This window comes from Enhydra lutris, unplaced genomic scaffold (genome assembly GCF_002288905.1).
Source record: "Enhydra lutris kenyoni isolate GAN:26980312 unplaced genomic scaffold, ASM228890v2 scaffoldscaffold6, whole genome shotgun sequence".
Classification (NCBI taxonomy): Eukaryota; Metazoa; Chordata; class Mammalia; order Carnivora; family Mustelidae; genus Enhydra; species Enhydra lutris.
In genome coordinates, this window is record NW_019154090.1 from 26,007,485 (window position 1) to 26,026,657 (window position 19,173).

The 19,173-nt window shown below is 51.8% G+C and overlaps 2 protein-coding genes across 2 annotated transcripts; both read left to right on the forward strand.

Annotated features, from left to right (window-relative positions):
• The first annotated feature begins 33 nt into the window (after positions 1-33).
• On the forward strand, positions 34-10,748 carry LOC111141823 (PLAG1 like zinc finger 2). The gene is made up of 3 exons (XM_022494654.1): positions 34-126; positions 5,719-6,092; positions 8,684-10,748. Exons 2-3 carry the CDS (start codon positions 5,833-5,835, stop codon positions 9,915-9,917), a joined length of 1,494 nt encoding a protein of 497 aa, XP_022350362.1. The 5' UTR covers positions 34-126; positions 5,719-5,832; the 3' UTR covers positions 9,918-10,748.
• A 3,145-nt stretch (positions 10,749-13,893) lies between these two features.
• LOC111141868 (putative testis-specific Y-encoded-like protein 3) lies at positions 13,894-17,157 on the forward strand. The gene is given in 4 exon segments (XM_022494711.1): positions 13,894-13,961; positions 15,938-16,047; positions 16,164-16,375; positions 16,630-17,157. Coding segments are annotated over 4 exon segments (918 nt in total).
• Positions 17,158-19,173: the final 2,016 nt, after the last annotated feature.

A 19,173-nucleotide genomic window follows, 5' to 3' on the forward strand; every position in this document is an offset into this window, starting at 1 on the left:
GAGCGCCCGCTCGCGCGGCTCCCACAATGCACCGCACAATGGCCCGACCGCCGCCACTACCGGGGCCTGAACGGGCCTGGCGGAGCCCGAGCGCGGCCCGGCCCGCAGCGCGGGGCCCCGAGCGCGGTGAGTGCCGGCGAGGGCCCCGGGGGACGGCGGGGAGCGGGGCGGGAGGCCGTCTCGCTGTGCCCGCGCGCCCGGCACCCGGAGCGGCGGCGCCTCTCATCTCGGGCCCCACGGCGCGGTCGCCCACACCCCCGACTGGGGGCCCCCTTCACGCCAGTTCGGGCCCGGATAGGCCCCATGGTGACGAAATCTCTCCGCGGATCCGATACCTGGGTGGGGGGACCGGAAGAAACCCCACTGGTCCCCTTCCTACCGAGACCTGGAGACTCAGCCCTGAGGGTCCCCTACTCTTGACCCCCAGGTTCCCTGGAGACCCAGATAACGCGCTGCTGACCTTACGAGGGACCCGGGTCTGGGGGACGCAGATAAGCTGCACCTGCTCCCTCCCCTCAGACACGCCTACCCGGACCCACATAACCCCCTTTCCTGCTCCAAATACTCCGCTTTTTACTCTCTATTTCGTTTTCCAGAACCACACAACCCATTTTGAGGCTTCCGTCAAATACCCGGTTCTGGAGAACCCCAGTAATCTCCATCTATAATTCCCTCCTCAGTGACCATACCCCCAAACCTTAGATATCTATCTGGTTACCCTTTTGAGACTTTGGAAGTTCAGAGAATTCACTTCTGTTTTCAACTCCTGGAATCCTTCAGCCCTTACAGTCCCCCATCTCTTTTGGGGGTGGAGGGATGTGGTCCCTTAGAGGCTAAGTTAACTTGCTAATGATTCTTTATCATACTTTCCCTTCCTTCCCATCCCTGAGGCCTCCTCCAGACTTCTCCCTGAATTTCTGTCCCTTCTCTGGCAGGCATCCACTCCTGTCTCTCCCAGCTCCAGGGGAGTTGAACCTCTTCCCCCACACAGTGGAGTGATCTAAGAAGCTGCCCAAGGAGCCTGGTTATTCCCTATAAATCCAGTCCCAGGCTCTGGCCCCAGCTGGTGGGGGAAAGGCACCTGTAACGTGGAAGATAAGGGGACAACTGGTGTGGGGGAGTTGTTGGTGCTTTCACCTCCAAGAGTAGCCTGTCTTCTGGCTTGTGTGTTTTTCCACCTGTTAGTTTGGGACTGTGATAGAGACTGGCCTTGGATTTCTAACCCTGCCCCTCACGGTGAGGCCACCCCATTGTCGGGGGAGTCCTTGGGGGTGTCCCACCAGGTTTCCTGGTAATGAAAATGGGGCTATAGTGAGTTGCAGCCATTTGCTCAAGGCCTCCTCAGGAGTGAGAGGCAGCGGGAAGGGAGGAAAGAGTGAATCAAAGGGACTGCAAAGAGGGCCCATCTATAGTGACAGAAGAACTAGCAGCCCGAGAGTAAATCCAACCCCTGTTAATCCTGTTTGATGTCTCTTGGAATGATGCAAGTCATTGAGACTCTCCGGCCTCCCTGTAATTTAATTCTCCCACCACTTTGGAGTGTGTGTGAGGGAGGGAGGGAGAGGGGCGGCTCTTCCCATTCCTCCCTTTCCTTCTCACTGTTTTCCAGCCAGTCCATGTGTCATTTGGATTGGTTTCTGGTGCTCAGGTCAAGACCTGGTTTTTTTTGTGTGTGTGGTTTTTTTTCTCTCAGTCTGTTTATAATTTCCCAGTTGCTATTTTGGGTTCTGCTCAAGGGAAGATTCTGTCCACCCTAAGGAACGTTCCAGGGTGTGTTCCCGGGTGTGTTTCCTCCTCGGCGGGTGTTGAATTGAGTTCTTCAGATCCCCAAGTAGCTCTTGGGCTGGAGGGATAAAAGCTATTTTAGGGTAGTCACTGAAGTGGAGCTGTTAATCCTCTATGGGTCTCTCTAGTTAAGAACACTTAGAGGTTAACCCTTCTCTTGCTGCGGGGGTGGGGGAGGCTTCTCCACGGTTTTGGGAGGGTTGTGAGAATTTCCTGCCGCAGCAGAAGGTGGGATAGGAACGTGCAACTCAGTACAAAGGCAAAGATAATAGTTGCCTTTTGTTGGGTACTTACAGCACGCCAAGCACTACGCTGTGCCCTTTGCATACCTGACTAAAATAATCCTCACAACAAGCCTGTGAGGTAAGTATTTTTAGCTTTACAGATGAGGAAACAGGCTAATAATGGAGAAAGAACGCAGTTTCTATAGAGATGATGTAACACCATAAAAACTATCGTTTCGTCAGAGGGCAGCAGGCATCATGGCACACAGCAGGACAGACAGACTAGGGAGCAGTTTGTCTCCTTGCAGCTTCCAGAGAAGGCCTTCGAGTTTTCGGAAGGCATTTGTGTGTGGGGTACAGAGCCTTAGTAATAGAAGAGATTCCTGAGGTGAGAGAACTGCGGCCCAGGATGTGGTGGTGGAGGAGGGGAGCGCTGCGGGGGCTGGTTAGAGGGGATGTGCTGCGGGTTGACTGTGAGGGAAAAGGGGAAGGCTGCATTCTGGGGAGATGTTGTGAAGGGAAGGAAACTCACTCAGAGGCCTGAGAAGTAACATTAAAAGGGGAAAAAAAGAAGTACTACTCGGGCCCTGTGCGGAAAAGAGGCAGACACAGTGTAGACCTCAGAGACAGCAGTGCATGTACTCACATACTTTAGATCAGATACTTCATCCTCCATGAGACTACTGCTATAGGTAAGGAGAATAAATGTTCAGTTTAGAAATTGAGGAAACGGAGATTCAGAGAAACAAAGTAACCTGCCCATGGTTTCACGGCCAGTGAGTGGCAGCTCTCCTGATAGCAAGTCCAAGGTTCTTTCCATGCTGCCTCCCTCTTCAGATCAGGCGCCAGAAGGAATCTTTGGATGAAAATATACTGAGTTATACCAGTAACTGGGAGGGATTGATTGTGTTTGTTTTATGGGAACAGGTTCCGTCACCTTCTCTACAGTTGTTAAGGTTAGAGTGTGAGACCAGAAGAGCAGCTTTGAAAGAAGCAGAATTCTTTCAGTTTTGCCGAGGAAGAAGTCTGAAGGAGAGGGGCCCAGGAACTTTCCTGGAGGAGAGGAGTTTGCAGACAAAGGACAGAGGGAGAGAGACTAGATTCCCAAAAGGGTTCCTAAGGTAACAGCGGCAGCTTTGGTTATCCAGTAGGCTGTTGGTGACTATAGGTAAGGACTTCCACTGTGCCTTTTTTTTTTTTTTTAAAGATTTTATTTATTTATTTGACAGAGAGATCACAAGTAGGCAGAGAGGCAGGCAGAGAGAGAGGAGGAAGCAGGCTCCCCGCTGAGCAGAGAGCTGATGCAGGGCTAGATCCCAGGACCCTGGGATCATGACCTGAGCCGAAGGCAGAGGCTTTAACCCACTGAGCCACTCAGGCGCCCCTCCAGTGTGCCTTTTTAAAAGGGTAGGGGGAATAGGATCAGGGTGTTGGCTGTTTCCTTTTAAAGTCATAGCCCCATTAAACCCAGATCAAGGCAAGCACATGGCTGCTTCCCTCCTTTGGTTCTGTCAGTACAACCTCGTGAGCTGTCCTTAGCCACCACCGGCCTCTTTCCTAGAAGCCCATTACTCACGCTTTCAGAAGCAGCGTACTAAACTGCTGTGTCTTGTTTGTGCTTGTTCAGGAGAACAGAAGAGGTGGACGTGTGGGAGGTGGGGGACGTCCTGTTCTCTTTCTGAGGTTGTGTGGAATTTCCAGGGCTAGGCTCCCCTCTCACACTGGCCAAAGTGATGCGATTTGCTTCCCTCTGGCTGCCATTCCCAACTTTCCAGGGGCTGAGGTGCATGATTTTGGGTAAGAAGGGGGAGCAGAATTTGACTTTGAGGGTAGGAGAAATTCCCCTCCAAACTAGATGTTTAAACTTGTGCTTGTTTTCTACCCAATTCCAAGGTGCGTAGTAATCACTGGTATTATAAACAGGTAATTCCACCCTTGAGAAGGAGGAAGGACTTAAACCATGAAAGGCAGACGTCAGAGGCCTTTGAGATTTATAGTGAAGCAGGCACATACACCACGATGACTTGAAGGCTCAAGTGGGACTAGTTTTTAGTACTGCCTACCCCTCCCCAGCACATGACTCATGCAAAATGCAGCCACCTTTGTGCCGATCTTTCTAGGCAAATCTCCACTCGTGATGGGGAAGTGTTTATCATATTATATTGCAGTGTTTCTTCAACAAGAGGAATGGTTCCTGAACAGGACGTAGCTCATGTTAATGATGAGCAAAGCTCTCTGGGGCATGAACCCGCTGATCCCATCATCTCGTTCACGGCCAGTCTGTGGGATGAATGGTCACTGTAAGCAGCAGGTGCTAACGAGCTGAGCAAGCATTCTGTGGCCCACAGCTGTTTGTGTGGTTGGAGCCTTCCCCAGATTCTCATGGACAATCCCCAGATACCCCCTTTGCTCCCTTTACATGGAAAAGCCTCATGACCAGATTTTTGGCATGACCTCTTCAAAAGGAATCCCCCTGTTGTAGCAAGTTGCTTTGCAGTTGGTAATCTGTGATGAGTTTGTGAGTGAATATGGGTCTGTTGTCCCCCTTTTGACAGTCCGTACAGTAACTCCCATCCTCTTCTTCCTTTGAGTTCATGTCAGGAAAAAAGCTCTGTCATCTTTGCTCCAGTTTTCCCCCTTCCCACACGCTTCCCCTCCCCCTGCCTCAGCAAGAGAAAGGATCAGACTTCACGATATTGGCTCCCCACTTTGGAAGGGCTGCGACCCCAATTTAAACCCGAACTTTCTGAGCATAAGTTAGCCTTGCATCAACTTGCATTCAGTGACTCATTCACCCACCTAAAAGTTGGGAGTCCTTTTCTAGATGCTAAGTGTGTAGAAATGAAAGAACTGTGATCTGACCCTTCAAACAATCAGTTTGGTGAGGAGTTGTAATGCAAGCATGCTACCTGCTCATAATGGAGAAATGCATGTGTGCTATGAGGGTCTGCCAGCAAGGGGGTGGGCGAGGTGGGGTGGGGGTGGCACTCAGCACCTGGGGTCTTGGACAGGCTTTGCTAAAGAAGCATGGCTTGGGACACCCAGAGGGGTGGTGGTGGGTAGGATGGGACCAGTACTAGTTTAGGGGAAATGTGGAGTCTGCTGTTCCCTCCTTCGGCAGAACCTCTCATTGATGCTCCGCTGAGAAACACATCTGGCTCCGGAGCTGACTTTCCAGGGTGTAAATTCCTAAGCAAAGCCTTCTTCCTTCCATGTTGCCTTTTGGGCATTTTATTGCTCTTTAGCACCTCCATGAGGGGGAGAATTGTGGAAAGTAGTGGGTGAGGGGGAGGTAGGGTAAAGAGGAGGAGGAGCTACTTATCTCTAAATTTAGTGGAAAGGATATAAAAGTGAAGTTGAAAGAGAATAGTTGGAGGTTAGGGCTTTTCTTGCCTCAGATTATCTTGCTTACTATTCACCTAGATAGTACTACTAATAATAGTTACCATTAAGCACTTACTGGGTGCCCAGACTTCTCTTGAATGCTCTCTCTTCATTATTTCATTTAATCCTCAGACCATTCTTATGATTTAGGAGATCATTAAGCCCATTTTGTAAATGAGGAGATAGCTCAGGGAAGTAAGTAGGTGGCTGAAATTCACATGGCTCTGAGGTGGAGGGGCTGGGATTGGAACGGGATCTGACTCCCTCCAGAGCCCATGTTTTCATGGTATTGGGCTCCCTAACACCAGGTGTTCTGATGTTTCAGGTGAAGAGATTGTTTTCTGAAGGCTGCGTTGGAGGCTGTGACAGAGCAGAGAGCCCGTGTGGAGCTGATGGGGAGGCTTTCTGAATAACATGGCCCTTCGCCATTAGTCTTGCCATGACCACATTTTTCACCAGCGTCCCCCCCTGGATTCAAGATGCAAAGCAGGAGGAGGAAGTGGGCTGGAAACTAGTTCCCAGGCCTCGGGGCCGGGAGGCGGAGAGTCAAGTGAAGTGCCAATGTGAAATCTCGGGGACGCCCTTCACGAATGGGGAGAAGCTGAGGCCTCACAGCCTCCCCCATCCAGAGCAGAGACCGTATAGCTGCCCTCAGCTGCACTGTGGCAAGGCTTTTGCCTCCAAGTACAAGCTATATAGGTAGGTGACACTCCCGTACCTATTCCTTCTGTGGGGTTCCCAGAGGACAAAGCCAGAAAGACTCCACTGAGTATGAGGCTTTATCTGTGACAGAAGAGTAGAGGTTAATTGGCCCACAAGTGTACCCTGAACGCCAACCACTTGAAGTCACTCACTAAAAGCTAATACTGGTATTTGTAGGCAGACACTAGACTCTGATGGGGAAATACCAGCCAGTCATGAACAAAGCAGATTGAACAGTTCTGGCAATACTACTTTCCCCACCTTTGTCAATTAGCGGTGAGAATCTTAGCCAGAAATTATGACTCAGTCTTAGAACTTTAGAAGGAAAAGGAGACCCTCTGGTCCAATCTGTAAATTTTAAAGTGGAGGCTCAGAGTGGGGAAGTAATTTACCCAGGGTCACATAGCTTCTTTGGTCCTGCAGTGCCTCTTCTGAGCCAGTCTGCTGCTCACATGATTCCTTCTGTCTCTGTAGACTCCATGGTGTCCTGTGGGTCAGCAGCTGATCTGAAACTTGTAAGCCCAAGAGCCCTATATAAAGTGACATGGAATGTGACAGTGCTGGCATAAAGCAGATACAGGAGAGCAGCCTGGCAGGGGTGGTGAGGCTGCTCAGATTTTATCCTTGCCTTTCCATCAGAAGAATAGGAAGATGCCCTTTACAAATGAGGCAGACTACCTGATGCACACCCCTTTGTCCGTTCATCTAGCCAGCTATGATTTATTGAGCTCCTGCTATATGCCAGCCACAGCATTCAGTGCTGGGGACCGAGTAGTGAGCCAGACAGATGAGGGTGCTGGCCCTAGAGTTCACTATCTTAATAGTGGGGACAGACAGCAAACAAGTAAATTCATGAACAAGATCACCAAAGAAAGCCTTAGTTCTTTGTCTGGAAAACAGTTGATGGGAAGGAACTAAAACAAGTAACGGGGTAGTGGGTGACCAGGATTGTCCTCATGACAGTTCTGTGGTCCTCAGGACAGAATCATGCTTTGATTCTGGGTGTTCCTATGTCTTAGGCGGACTCCAGTTGGGTTGTCCTCTTAGTACCATCTGGGTGTCCATGGGAGGCTGCAGGAAAGGTCCTGGTCTGGGGGGCAGGAGCCCAGACTCCAACTGTAGTCACTGTGTGAGCTTAGGTGAGTTACTAAACTTCTTAGGGCCTCAGTTTCCTCACTTGTAAAATGAAGGAAATGGACTGTGGATCACCCATCACCTCCCTCTCATACATTATCATGTCGGTTATGTCCCAGGAGGTTCACAGTAACTCTCAGGCATGGGACTCACACGTAGCATGAGTGTAATGGCTGTTTGATACCTTCCAGGTAGGAAGGATCACTGGGTGCTATAGTGGAGGCAGCAGTGGTGTACCTAAGTGAACTCAGGTTGCAAGAAGGACTGTGTTCAAATTCAGCCTCTGCTGCTTACTGACTGGTGGGTGGGGCTGTCCTATGCTTTGGCCTTTTGTGGAGAACGAGGTAAATGACAGTTCAGACAGGGCCTGGTAAATGTGGGTCCTTGAAGTCTTGGTGAGTTGATTCTGAATGTCCTGTGGAGCTCTGGATTGTAACTCCTGGACTCTGAGCTGCTGTCCCTCCAGATGGGGGCAGGTAAACCAAGGGGGGCACTGAGGTGCTGTACCATGGGAACACTTTTTAAAGTGTTGCTGGTTTATGTGGCAAACACTTAAATGGTACAAATGGGCATTCAGTGAAAAATGAATTGTCCTCATGCCGGAAGCTACCATTTTCCTCCCCAGAGGTGTCCAGTGGGGTCCGTTTCTTGTGTATCCTTGCTGAGACATTGAAACATGTACTCCTTCCCTTTTTATTTTCACAAGGGATTGTATTACACACACAGTACTGAACTTCCTTTTTTGACTTAGCTCCTTATATTTTGGGATTGTTCTAGATCAAGAAGTTTAGATATATTTCTTTTTTTTTATTGTGCCATTTAAAATTTTTTAAATATAATTTTTTGAAAAGAAAATACATCCACATAAAACAAATTCACAAGGTACCAAAAGGCATACAATAGAAATTCTCCATCATACGCATAAGCTTATCTCTTCTCTGCATAGGCAGCCAGCGTTGTTAATTTCTTGTATATCCTTCCAGAAATATTTTTGAGTGTGTACAAACAAACATTTGTCTATTTTCTGTTTCTTTCCTACGCATAGTACCATTCTGCAAGCACCGTTCTGTCCCATTGCTTTTTACCACTCATGTATCCGAAGAGCTTGTTCCCTGAGGGCATATAAAGCTACCTTGTTTTGTTTTTAAGTTGAGTCATTTTATGAACTTACCATAATTTATTCGCCAGTTCCCTATTGATGGACATTTAGATCGTTCCTGACTTTTTACTTCTACTAACAGTGCTGCAAAGACTAGCAGTACATATGAGATTTTGCAGGTGGGCGAGGACAGCTATAGAATTTAGGTACTGACTGGCACAGGACCCCACTGCATTCCATCACATGACTCGACCATAATTTTAGTATCTAGTTCCGTCAGTGGACGTCTCGGTTGTCTGGCCAGCCCTTGTGATCTCCCTTCTTTTTCTCCTCTATCCTCCATCCCTACCCCCAGGCACATGGCCACCCACTCAGCCCAGAAACCCCACCAGTGCATGTACTGTGATAAGATGTTTCACCGCAAGGACCATCTGCGGAACCACCTGCAGACCCATGACCCCAACAAAGAGGCCCTTCACTGTTCTGAGTGCGGTAAGAATTACAATACAAAGCTAGGCTACCGGCGCCACCTGGCTATGCATGCCGCCAGCAGCGGTGACCTCAGCTGTAAGGTGTGCCTGCAGACCTTTGAGAGTACCCAGGCCCTGCTGGAGCACCTGAAGGCCCACTCACGCCGAGTAGCAGGCGGTGCCAAGGAGAAGAAGCACCCCTGTGACCACTGTGACCGGCGGTTCTACACTCGCAAGGATGTGCGGCGGCACCTGGTGGTGCACACGGGCCGGAAGGACTTCCTGTGCCAGTACTGTGCCCAGCGCTTCGGCCGCAAGGACCACCTGACGCGTCATGTCAAGAAGAGCCACTCACAGGAGCTGCTCAAAATCAAGACAGAGCCAGTGGACATGTTAGGCCTACTCAGCTGCAGCTCCACGGTCAGTGTGAAGGAGGAGCTGAGCCCTGTGCTGTGCATGGCCTCTCGGGACGTGATGGGGGCCAAGGCCTTCCCTGGCGTGTTGCCCGTGGGCATGTATGGTGCCCACATCCCCACCATGCCCAGCCCAGGCGTGCCCCACTCCCTGGTGCACGGCACGCTGCCCGTGGGTATGAGCTACCCGCTGGAATCCTCACCCATCTCTTCCCCAGCTCAGCTTCCTCCAAAATACCAGCTTGGATCTACCTCATACTTGCCTGACAAATTGCCCAAAGTGGAGGTGGATAGTTTTCTGGCGGAGCTTCCTGGAAGCCTCTCTCTCCCGTCCGCTGAGCCCCAGCCCGCCTCACCTCAGCCGGCGGCGGCAGCGGCGGCCCTCCTAGATGAGGCTCTACTCGCCAGGAGCCCCGCCAGCCTCTCTGAGGCCCTCTGCGCCGCCAACGTGGACTTCTCCCACCTGCTGGGCTTTCTCCCCCTCAACCTCCCCCCATGCAACCCGCCAGGGCCCGCGGGAGGCCTGGTCATGGGCTACTCCCAGGCCGAGGCGCAGCCCTTGCTCACCAGTTTGCAAGCACAGCCTCAAGACTCCCCCGGAGCTGGGGGGCCGCTGAACTTTGGACCTCTGCACTCCTTGCCTCCGGTCTTCACATCTGGCCTGAGCACCACCACCCTGCCTCGTTTCCACCAGGCATTCCAGTAGCCCCCAGGGAGGCCCTTGGTCCAGGCTTGGGCTCCGTCAGGGAGCCTCTGTGCCCACCCTGTCTGCCTCCCCCACGAAGGCAGCTGAGCTTTCAGAGCTGGGTTCAAAAAGAAAAAATTCCAGTATCTGTATGGAGCACTTGGTTTGGGGGTTCAAGGCTCCAGGATCAGTTCCAGGAGGAGCCCTGAGCCCCAGCCCCATGAAAAGATCTCATACCATAGAACTTCAGGTATTTTTACTTTTACTTTTTTGATCTGAATCGGGAGCCACACTCAGCCCTCTCCCCCTCCAAAACGTCAGAAGCGCTTTCTCTTTGGAGAAGGAGGCAGTCTCTTGGAGACAGAGGGTTTCACTTTGGATGACCTCGAGAAAAATAGCCCAAGAAGCCCGTCTCCTGGTCCCAACTTGCAGACCCCACAGCAGTTGGTCGGGCCCTGCTGCAGAGAAAGGGTCACTTGGCTCCATCACCTGCTTCCAGCCAGTGGGCAGGAGAGAGGGCCTCTTCCTCCCACCGCCCCCGTCCCTCCTGTACCGACACCTCCACTTCCAGTCAGTGTTGTCCAGCAACGGCACCGTTTACACAGTCGTCTCAGACACACCATTCACCTCCCTTGCCAAGCTGTTAGCCTTAGAGTGATTGCAGTGAACATTGTTTACACGCCGTGAGTCCATTCCCACCAGTCCATTCCAGTTGGCACCAGCCGGAACCATTTGGTACCTGGTGTTAACTGGAGCCCTGTTTACAAGGCGGAGTCGGGTCTCGCTGACTTCTCTTCACTTGAGGTCACGTTTTTCCCCTGTGGGGAAATAAACTGACTTTGGACTGCTTCAGTCTCTGCCATCTTCCATGACTGTGTCTGTCCCTGCCTTCCTTGGCAGTGTCCGCGAGACAGGCAAGAAGACTGGAGCCGTTTTCTCACAGGTCTGCAGTTCTGTTTTTCTCCGAGTACATCATGACCCCACCCCCTCCCCTTGAACTGGAGAGGGGAGACCTGAAAGGCATGCCCGCTGCTTTTGCCCCCACTCCCCGACCCCTACCCCAGACATCATGAACTGTTATCATTAGTCTCGGAAGGAGGGACTCAGGTTCTAAGCTGGTATGGATAGCAAAGGAGAGGGTGTGAAGCCCTGATTTTGTCTCCTATTTATCCCTTTTCCAGGAAGTTGTGGAATTGTTGGAAGAAGAGTTTTCAGGAAGTTAGGGCTGGGCAGATAGTTGAGTCCTAACCTGTGGGTATGTCATTGGCTCCCATACTAACATTTTCTCCACAGTGCCCCCCGCCACTCCTTTGCAGTTACCGTGGACTCGGGGTCACTGTGCATAGGCCTCTCTGCTCTCCATCAAAGAAATTCCACCTTCTGCTTGTACCCCCCCACCACCACCTAGCCCCGATACTTAGCAGGGTTTCTTGCAACAGATGATCTGGCTTGTGGGGCTCCCTGCCACAGACAGTGCAGCCCTTGCCCAGCCGAACCCCATCCCTGCTTCATTTCTCAGTTCTGGATGGGCTTCGCTCTTCCCACTCACGGGAGGGAGGCAGCTCAGGGACCATTGATGTGGGACCCTCATGAGACACCTCCACTCTGATTCAGAAACACACTTCTACCTCTTTACTGTTAACTCCTACAAGTGCAGCCAGTAGTTTTCTGGGCACCTCTCTCAGCCGTGCCTCATGCTGGCTTCTCCACCAGGGTTTCAGGACGAACTACCAAGGAACTGCCTCAGCCTCCTCCCAGTCCTCCTACTCTCCCTTCTAGAAATCACTTTGCTTTATCATCAGGAACTGAGCAGGTCCAAGACCCAGGCTTCTGCTTCAGCCCAGGCCAGTACTCTTTGAGGTGAAAACCTTAAAATGTAGCTCCCTGGTCCTTAATTGGAAGCAATGTGGTGTGAATAAGCACGTTTTGATTTAGGCAGGGTAGCTTGGGATACCTTTTAAAAAAAACAACAAACCAGATATAAAAATGTCTGGCAAGGTTAGAATCAGACTAGATGATTTGCTTCTAAAAATTAGTTTCAGTGAGTCCCAGGGACTAATTTAAGGTTTATTTTTAAAAGCGTCCCCCTTGGTACGCAGCCACCTCCTGCATGCTGTGCATGTTACTGGGACTCGTATTACAGGAAATGGCACGTGAGGGTCCAAGCAGGACTCGGTGCTGCCATTCTTCTTATTGTCTCTGGTCCTCATCACTAGACCCAGCAGCCCTTTACCTGCTCCCGGCCACCTTCCCTGCATCCCTCATTCATAGAGGCAGGTGGGCCTCTGGCCACAGAATAGACAGTCTCAGGCTTAGAGGAGTCCACTCTTCTTGTCTGTCCTTTCCCTTCTTTGAACTCTCTGCCCCATTAGTGATGCTGGGAAACTCCTAGAACAGGCAGAGCGACTATTTAAAGCCTTGTAACTGGGGCCTTGCCCCATCCCCCCTTTCCATCCTGCCCCTCTTTTCCTTCAGTGCCCTCACCACACACAAGGAATTTCTCTATCACTGTGAACTTTGCTGGTACAGAGGAACATCTGCCTTCACCTTTTTTTGGACCATAGTCACCCAGCCGTTTCTTAAACTTCCCTTCCCCAAATTTAAGGAGGAAAAAAAAAAAAAAGCCTTATTGGCCTGGTTGTTCGAAGGATAAGAATAGCCTTATCCTGCACTCAGTACCAAACCCACTTCAGTACCTTTACTGAGGCCATGAGAGCCTAAGGGGTGTCTGCCCAGGACAGGAGCCATGGCATGTGGCAGAGACCAAATAGGGACCAGGTAAAAGGGGTGATGTCCTCTTTCCCTACCACCTCCTCCAACTTCTGTCAGCAATGAGTTGCCCTGAACGGGGCAGGCACCTCCCATCCTGTACATAGCTGGTCCAGGTTGAGTACATTTCTGGGGGCCAGGGATGACCTGCCCAGCTGTGTCAGCTCAAAGGTTCTGTGCACATCTTAAAAGGGGAGAGGTGGGAAAAGGAGCACCAATGAGACCCCCCCCCCACCTTTTACAAATGGCATTTAATGGAAATCCGGGAAGCAGGTGTGATTACTTTTTTGCTCGTAGATATTGTCCTAAGTTGAAATTCTTCCACTGCCCTAAACTTCCCCTAGTAGTCTGAATCCCTGCCCCCCCTTTCTTTTTGGTAGCTGTTTTACCATTCCCTCTTCTTCCCCTCTTATCTAGGAGCTGTTTTTAAGCACGATTTTTTTTAACAGTTTATATTGTACAGGATCAATATTTTGCTTTTTAACAAGGATATTTATGTAATAAGAAACTTTGCCTTAGGCAGGTGTTGGCCAGAAAAGTCCAGATTCCTCTGGGACCCCACCCTGGCCTCTCCTGGAGCTCTGAACCTGCTGTGGAAGGAATTGGCTATGACCTTCACCACTGGAGAGAAGGGTCTGCGGCAAGGGAAGGGGTGTTCTGGTTCTAACAGGAGAGAGATTCACCGTGATAATCTAGTGCCTCTGTGGAGGGGTTTGGAAGAAGTATTCCAGCCCAGTTTCTTCAGATGCAAGCTCACTTCCGTAGCTGCCCCCTCCACCTCTGCCTGCTTGGCACTAGAACTCCTGAGACATACTTCCCGTTCGCCTCCCTCCCTCCCAGTGATCAAGGCTTTGGGGCCACTCTTTCGTAACGCCAGATTATTTAAAGAGAGAAAAATACAAGACAAAAACCTTCTAGCACTTTGTAAACACAGTGAATAACCTCTTGGAGTATTTTTGGCTTTATATAAAACAAGGTTTTTAATTGTAAAATATAAGTGCCATTAGAAAATGCACAGGGCGTATCTTTGTTAAAGTAGATTTTTCAATGTTTTACAGAATTACATTTTCAAAAAAAAAGTTTTTATAATGAAGTTGTTTATTAAAAACTTCTGAATGATGTGTTTGGAAGTTGTGAACCTGTCTGATTGCGAAAGGGCTGAAGAGAGCCTGGGGAACTAGAAACTCCAAACATCTCTAGCCCCAAGGGGATGGTGAGTGTAGGGCAGATGGAACGGGCCTTCACGTTAGCACCTATAGACTTTGAAATGAAAGATCGTAATGGGATGTCTTTGAGGTAAGTGGCATCACATTATCATTTAAACTTGGACGCAAGGGTCAGAAAAATCAGAGTGGCTTAATGAAATTTCATGTAACGAAAAATGCCAGATGTAGCAGTTTTTAGAATTGGTTCAGCCCACTCAAACGTGGCTGGCTTTAGCATTCCTGTCTCTCTCGACCCTATCTTCTGTAGAAATGACTTCGTCCTCAGGCTCTACAAGGTGGCTTCCTTTGTGTAGGAGTAGAACGCTGCCATGATTCCATCCCTATCACTCTCACAGTGCTGACCAGGAAGAGCAAGAAATTACATTTCTTTCGTATGTTCACAAAAGCACCACTAGGCATCTCCTGTCTCACTGGCTTTGATATGGCTCTGTGCCCTCCCCAAAACCAGCCGGCGACGACAAGGCTGAGTGAGACAGGAGGAGTGAACGGTTTCTCAAAGGAAATTGGGGTTGCAGTTAGGATTGGGAATGAATGCTGGTTGTCCCAAGAAAAGACATGCCATCCACTGCCCAAATTGCACAGCTGGCAAGTGACAGAGCTAGGACCTGACCTTGCTCACACCTGGGCCTGCCCATTGGGTGTAGACAAACTTGAGACAGTGACGTGGCTTCTGACTGATTCTTGGCCAGTCGCTTAACAAAGGTAGTCCTCACCTCAGTCGCACGTACTGCGATCCTCCTATCCAGGGATAAAATTGAGCTTGCTTTTCCATGGTCTGGGGCCAGTGTCCAGAGCCACACAGTGTAAGTCACCTCTGAGTCCAGCCCAAGAGTCCATGGGACAATAACAAGTGTTAACGTCTGTAACAGGCACTTTGTGTACAAAGGCACTGGGCTGGCCCTTCATCTCTTTGGCCTTGCATTTACTTCATAAACATTCACTGTCGACCACAATGCCTTCAGATCCCTAGCTGGGGCCCCAAGGGAACGCACCTTACTCTCTAGGGAGTGTATACCCCATGGTGGGCCCAGGGACTCAGAGCTATCTTATTCATTGGGCAGGAGGAGGCTGAAGGCTCTCTGGAGGAGGTGGCAGTGACTTCCACGAAGAGGGGCCATTAGATGTGCTGACCTGCATAGACCCTGAGTTTGGGAGGCAAGACCACGGGAGTGCAGATGCATTTGCAGGCTCAGGGCTGCATGGCTGGTTCATCCAGGCTCATCCCAGCTCATCCCATCCAAGCACATTCCCTGCAATTTAGACTGGAGTTCACATAGGTGAAATGTCTGGTATAGAGCAAGCAGCAGCCAGGGTTGGGGCGCCTGGGTGGCTCAGTGGGTTAAGCCTCTGCCTTCAGCTCAGGTTTTGATCTCAGGGTCCTGGGATGGAGCCCTGCATTGCGGGGGGGGGGGGGGGTCCTTTGTCCGCGGGGGGCCTTCTCCCCCCCCCCCCCCCCCCCTCTCTCTGCCTGCCTCTCTGCCTACTTGTGATCTCTTTCTGTCAAATATAAACAAAATCTTAAAAAAGAAAAAAGAAGAAGCCTGGGCCTAGGACAAGTAGAAACATCCACCTTGTGGTCCACAAGCCCAGGAGGCTACAGTTCCTACAAACAGGTGTCCGTTTACTCCAGGTTCACAGCGCTTGAGACATTCCCTTGCCCAAGATCCTTGTACTCTAAGTTTCTTCCTTTCTCCATATAAATATTTCCAGTACCTCCATGTGCCAATCAGTAACCATCATTTGCAGCCTGTTTGAGGCTGGTTCACCTCTTCTGCATATGCTTGAGTAGTTTGTCCTGTGCAAAGCTGCTAGTTTCCTACAGCTGCCCCCAAACCGCAGTTGAATGTGGGCTCCGCCCGGTGCCCACTGCCCACCGCAGCCGGGTTGGGAATGGGGGGCAGTTTGGAGGGAGAGTAATCACTTGGTGTGGTGGTTGTGATGGAAAGTTCTATCTCCGCGACCAGAGTTATGCCTGATTCTCAGTGCTCACTCTGAGCTGCTCCTGGCTTGGTACACCCCTGCATTTCACCCCCCTGGCACCTCCAGCGCCCTCCTAATCTGGGGCCAGTTCCGTCTTGCGCTCGCGATTGCATCCCCACCAGGCAGCCTCCTGCCATTCCGCCAGGCTGGGGCACCCCTGCGAATCACGCCCCGAAGTGGGGCGCGAGGGGCGGAGCGCGCCAGGAGGGGAGAGACCGCGCGTCTCCCCCTCGCGCCCCCTGCCCCTCTGGAGGGACCCACAGTGTCGCCTATGCACCCTGACCCCCGCCAGGCCAGAGGCTCCCGCAGGAGATCACAGCTGAGGGGACCGGGGCCCTGGATCCGCCACGCGCCAGTCGCCCGACCTCGCCGGTGGGGCCCGCAAAGCCGCGGCACACGGGCGCCCCCCCTCCCACCCCGGGACCGCCTCGCCTGCTCCGGGGCGCGGGGCAGCCGCCTGGCCTGGGCCGGGGCTCCAGAGACCTGCGGAGCCCAGGGGCGTGGGTCGCGGGAGGGAGGCGGCGGGAAGGCCGAGGAAGTGACGACTGGGCAAGGCGCCATCTTCATGGAAGAGGCGGAGGGGTGGAGAAGCTGCAGCTCGCCGAGGAGGGGGAGGACTGGGGGAGCTGGGGATGTGGGGGCGTGGGAGGAAGAGCTAGAGGTGGGAGCCGCGGCGCAGCAGAGCCCGGGGCCCCTAAACCTGGATGACCCAGCCGTGCACCCACCGGAGGCCATCGAGTGGGAGCTGAGGTGCCCAGGCGGACAGGGCCTACCTGTGGCTGCAGCGCAGGTCTGGGCACATCCACCGTCTGCACCTGGCCCACAGGAGTTTCGTCATCCAGAATATTCCTGGCTCCTGGGTCACCGCCCTTCTGAACCACTCGCAGCTGACAGCCATGATCATGAGCGGTGATGAAGACATGCTCTGCTACCTGATGCGTTTGGAGCTGAGGGAGCTCAGGCACGCCAGGACCCAATGCTAGTTCAAGTTTCGCTTTTGGAACAACCCCTACTTCTGGAACAAGATGCTCATGGAGTATGAGCGCAGATCCTCAGGACTGTGGTATCAGTTCTGGTTTGCCAGGACGCGCAGCAGTGTCTTCACCTGGTTCTGGCAGCACAGCTTCCCAGAAGCTGACAAGGTTGCCCAGATTATTGAAGAGGACCTGTGGCCCCAGCCCCTGCGGTACCACCTGCTAGGCAATAGGCCTCCCAGAGCCAGGAGAAGCCTGGCAAGGTGGCCCACAGAGGCCCCTCCTAGGTTCCACAGGTTCCGGTCTGGCTAAGTCCCTTGCTAGGACCTGGCCCCTACCTAAGACTCCCTTCTACCTGCGTTTAGGCCGGTGACATAACCCCACTATCTGCCTGAGCTTTCAGGCCCCCTGGCCCCTCTGAACGTTCAGTGGACTCTGCTCCAAGGCTGTGGCCTCCATGCCCAAGCTCTTCTGTTTCCAAGTGGCCTTCATGCATCACATAGCTGTTACACGCTACAGTGTCTACCAAGGACCCAGTGCTAAGGATGGGCACTACCATCATCTTCGTGGTCCAGGTCTACCTCTGACGGTGGCCTTCCTTCGCACCCCCCCCCTTTTTTTTTTAAGTAAGCCGTCTTCCTTCCTGAGTTCTGCCAGGGCTGCCACCAACATTGTTGCCTGCTCCCAGGTCTGTAAGGGCCCCAACGACCACCTGGCAAGGCACAAGAAAGCCCCCAGCTCCCTAGCAGCTCTGGCACGCTGGCATATCTGGGCATGTGCTCCAGCCAGGGGCCATGATGGGGGTCCCTTCCAGAAGCCTATCTTCCTGAGCCCAGTCATGGGGATCACACAGAATCCAGGCCCCAACCGGCACCCTCAGTCTCTGCCTGTTTTTAGGCTGCCGGGATGCAGGTACCGGAGGGGAGTTTCCAGTTGTGGGGCCTGTCTACACCTGCCCAGATCTCACATCTTTTTCGTTTTCTTTAAAATGACAGCTCAGGGACGCCTGGGTGGCTCAGTTGGTTGGGCAGCTGCCTTCGGCTCGGGTCATGATCCCAGCGTCCTGGGATCGAGTCCCACATCGGGCTCCTTGCTCTGCAGGGAGCCTGCTTCTCCCTCTGCCTCTGCCTGCCATTCTGTCTGCCTGTGCTCGCTCTCTCTCCCTCCCTCTCTCTCTCTGACAAATAAATAAGTAAAATCTTAAAAAAAAAAAAATTAAAAAATAAATAAAAAAAATGACAGCTCAGAACAAACAACTGAAGAAGCAAAGTTCTTAAAAACAGCTAAGCAGCCCGTCTTTTTTACTGAATCTTCCTCTTTTGGCTCTAGAGAAGGAGGGTTGCTCTGCACACTGCGGGAGGGCTCCCCCCACCCATCTCTGCCACCTCTTTCACATGCCCCGCCCCCTTTAGCAAGGGCACTCCCCCAGGGGCGGGGCTAGTTTTGTTCTGTTCTGTGCTCTTTTTAAAAAAAAAAAATTTTTTTTTTTTAAGATTTTATTTATTTGAGAGAGAATGAGTGAGAGAGAGCATGAGAGAGGAGAAGGTCAGAGGGAGAAGCAGACTCCCCAAGGAGCTGGGAGCCCCATGCGGGACTCGATCCTGGAAGTCCCGGATCATGACCTGAGCCAAAGGCAGTCGCTCAACCAACTGAGCCACCCAGGCGCCCCTGTGCTGTGTTCTTTTAGACCAACTCCTTTCTTCTCCTTCCACCAGGTCCAACCCCCACTGTGGGACTGTGTAGGTGGAGGAGTTCAGTTGCCTCCCCTGGTCCTCCTTTGGTAGGAAGGCCTTGTCTTGCTTCCCAGGATCTGGGGAGGCCTTGCCATGAAACATGGTGGCCGGTGCTCTCTGCAGGGGAATGCAATGGAAGCAGAGGCAACTGGGAAGTTTCCAGTGGCTGAGAGACTGTGGCATGTAGGGAGCAGAGTCCCCTGGTTCTTCTGAACTTTCCTGATTCATCAAAATGTTTTTTAAATGAGAAGAATTACTAACCGACCACTGAAACTTGAGAGGTTCTCTTGGTCCTGGTGTGAAAGTGGAAAGTGAATGCTGTTTTTAATTTCACACTTTTAAGTAAGACCCTATGCACCTCCTCCCCTGTTTCTGCCCGGTGGAGACATTGAGCTGTCCAGGCCTGCTTACTGCTTTTAGTTGAGAACATTTACAAGAACGTCCATGTAATTTCTCCCTGCCGTGCCATTCGGAGACTTCAGTGGCCATTTGTGGTGGTGATCAGGTGGTTGTGGCCTGTTAATACAGCCCTTTGTGGTTCTATAGGACTTAAAACTAGGAGCTGTTAGCATGTTCTGTGAGGATAGCCTCCAGA

Bases quoted from the DNA above. Each gene is read 5' to 3' on its own strand.
- LOC111141823 (XM_022494654.1), top strand. From the start codon at position 5,833: ATGACCACATTTTTCACCAGCGTCCCCCCCTGGATTCAAGATGCAAAG. The intron at 6,093-8,683 runs GTAGGTGACACT...CCCTACCCCCAG, and splicing joins TCCAAGTACAAGCTATATAG to GCACATGGCCACCCACTCAG.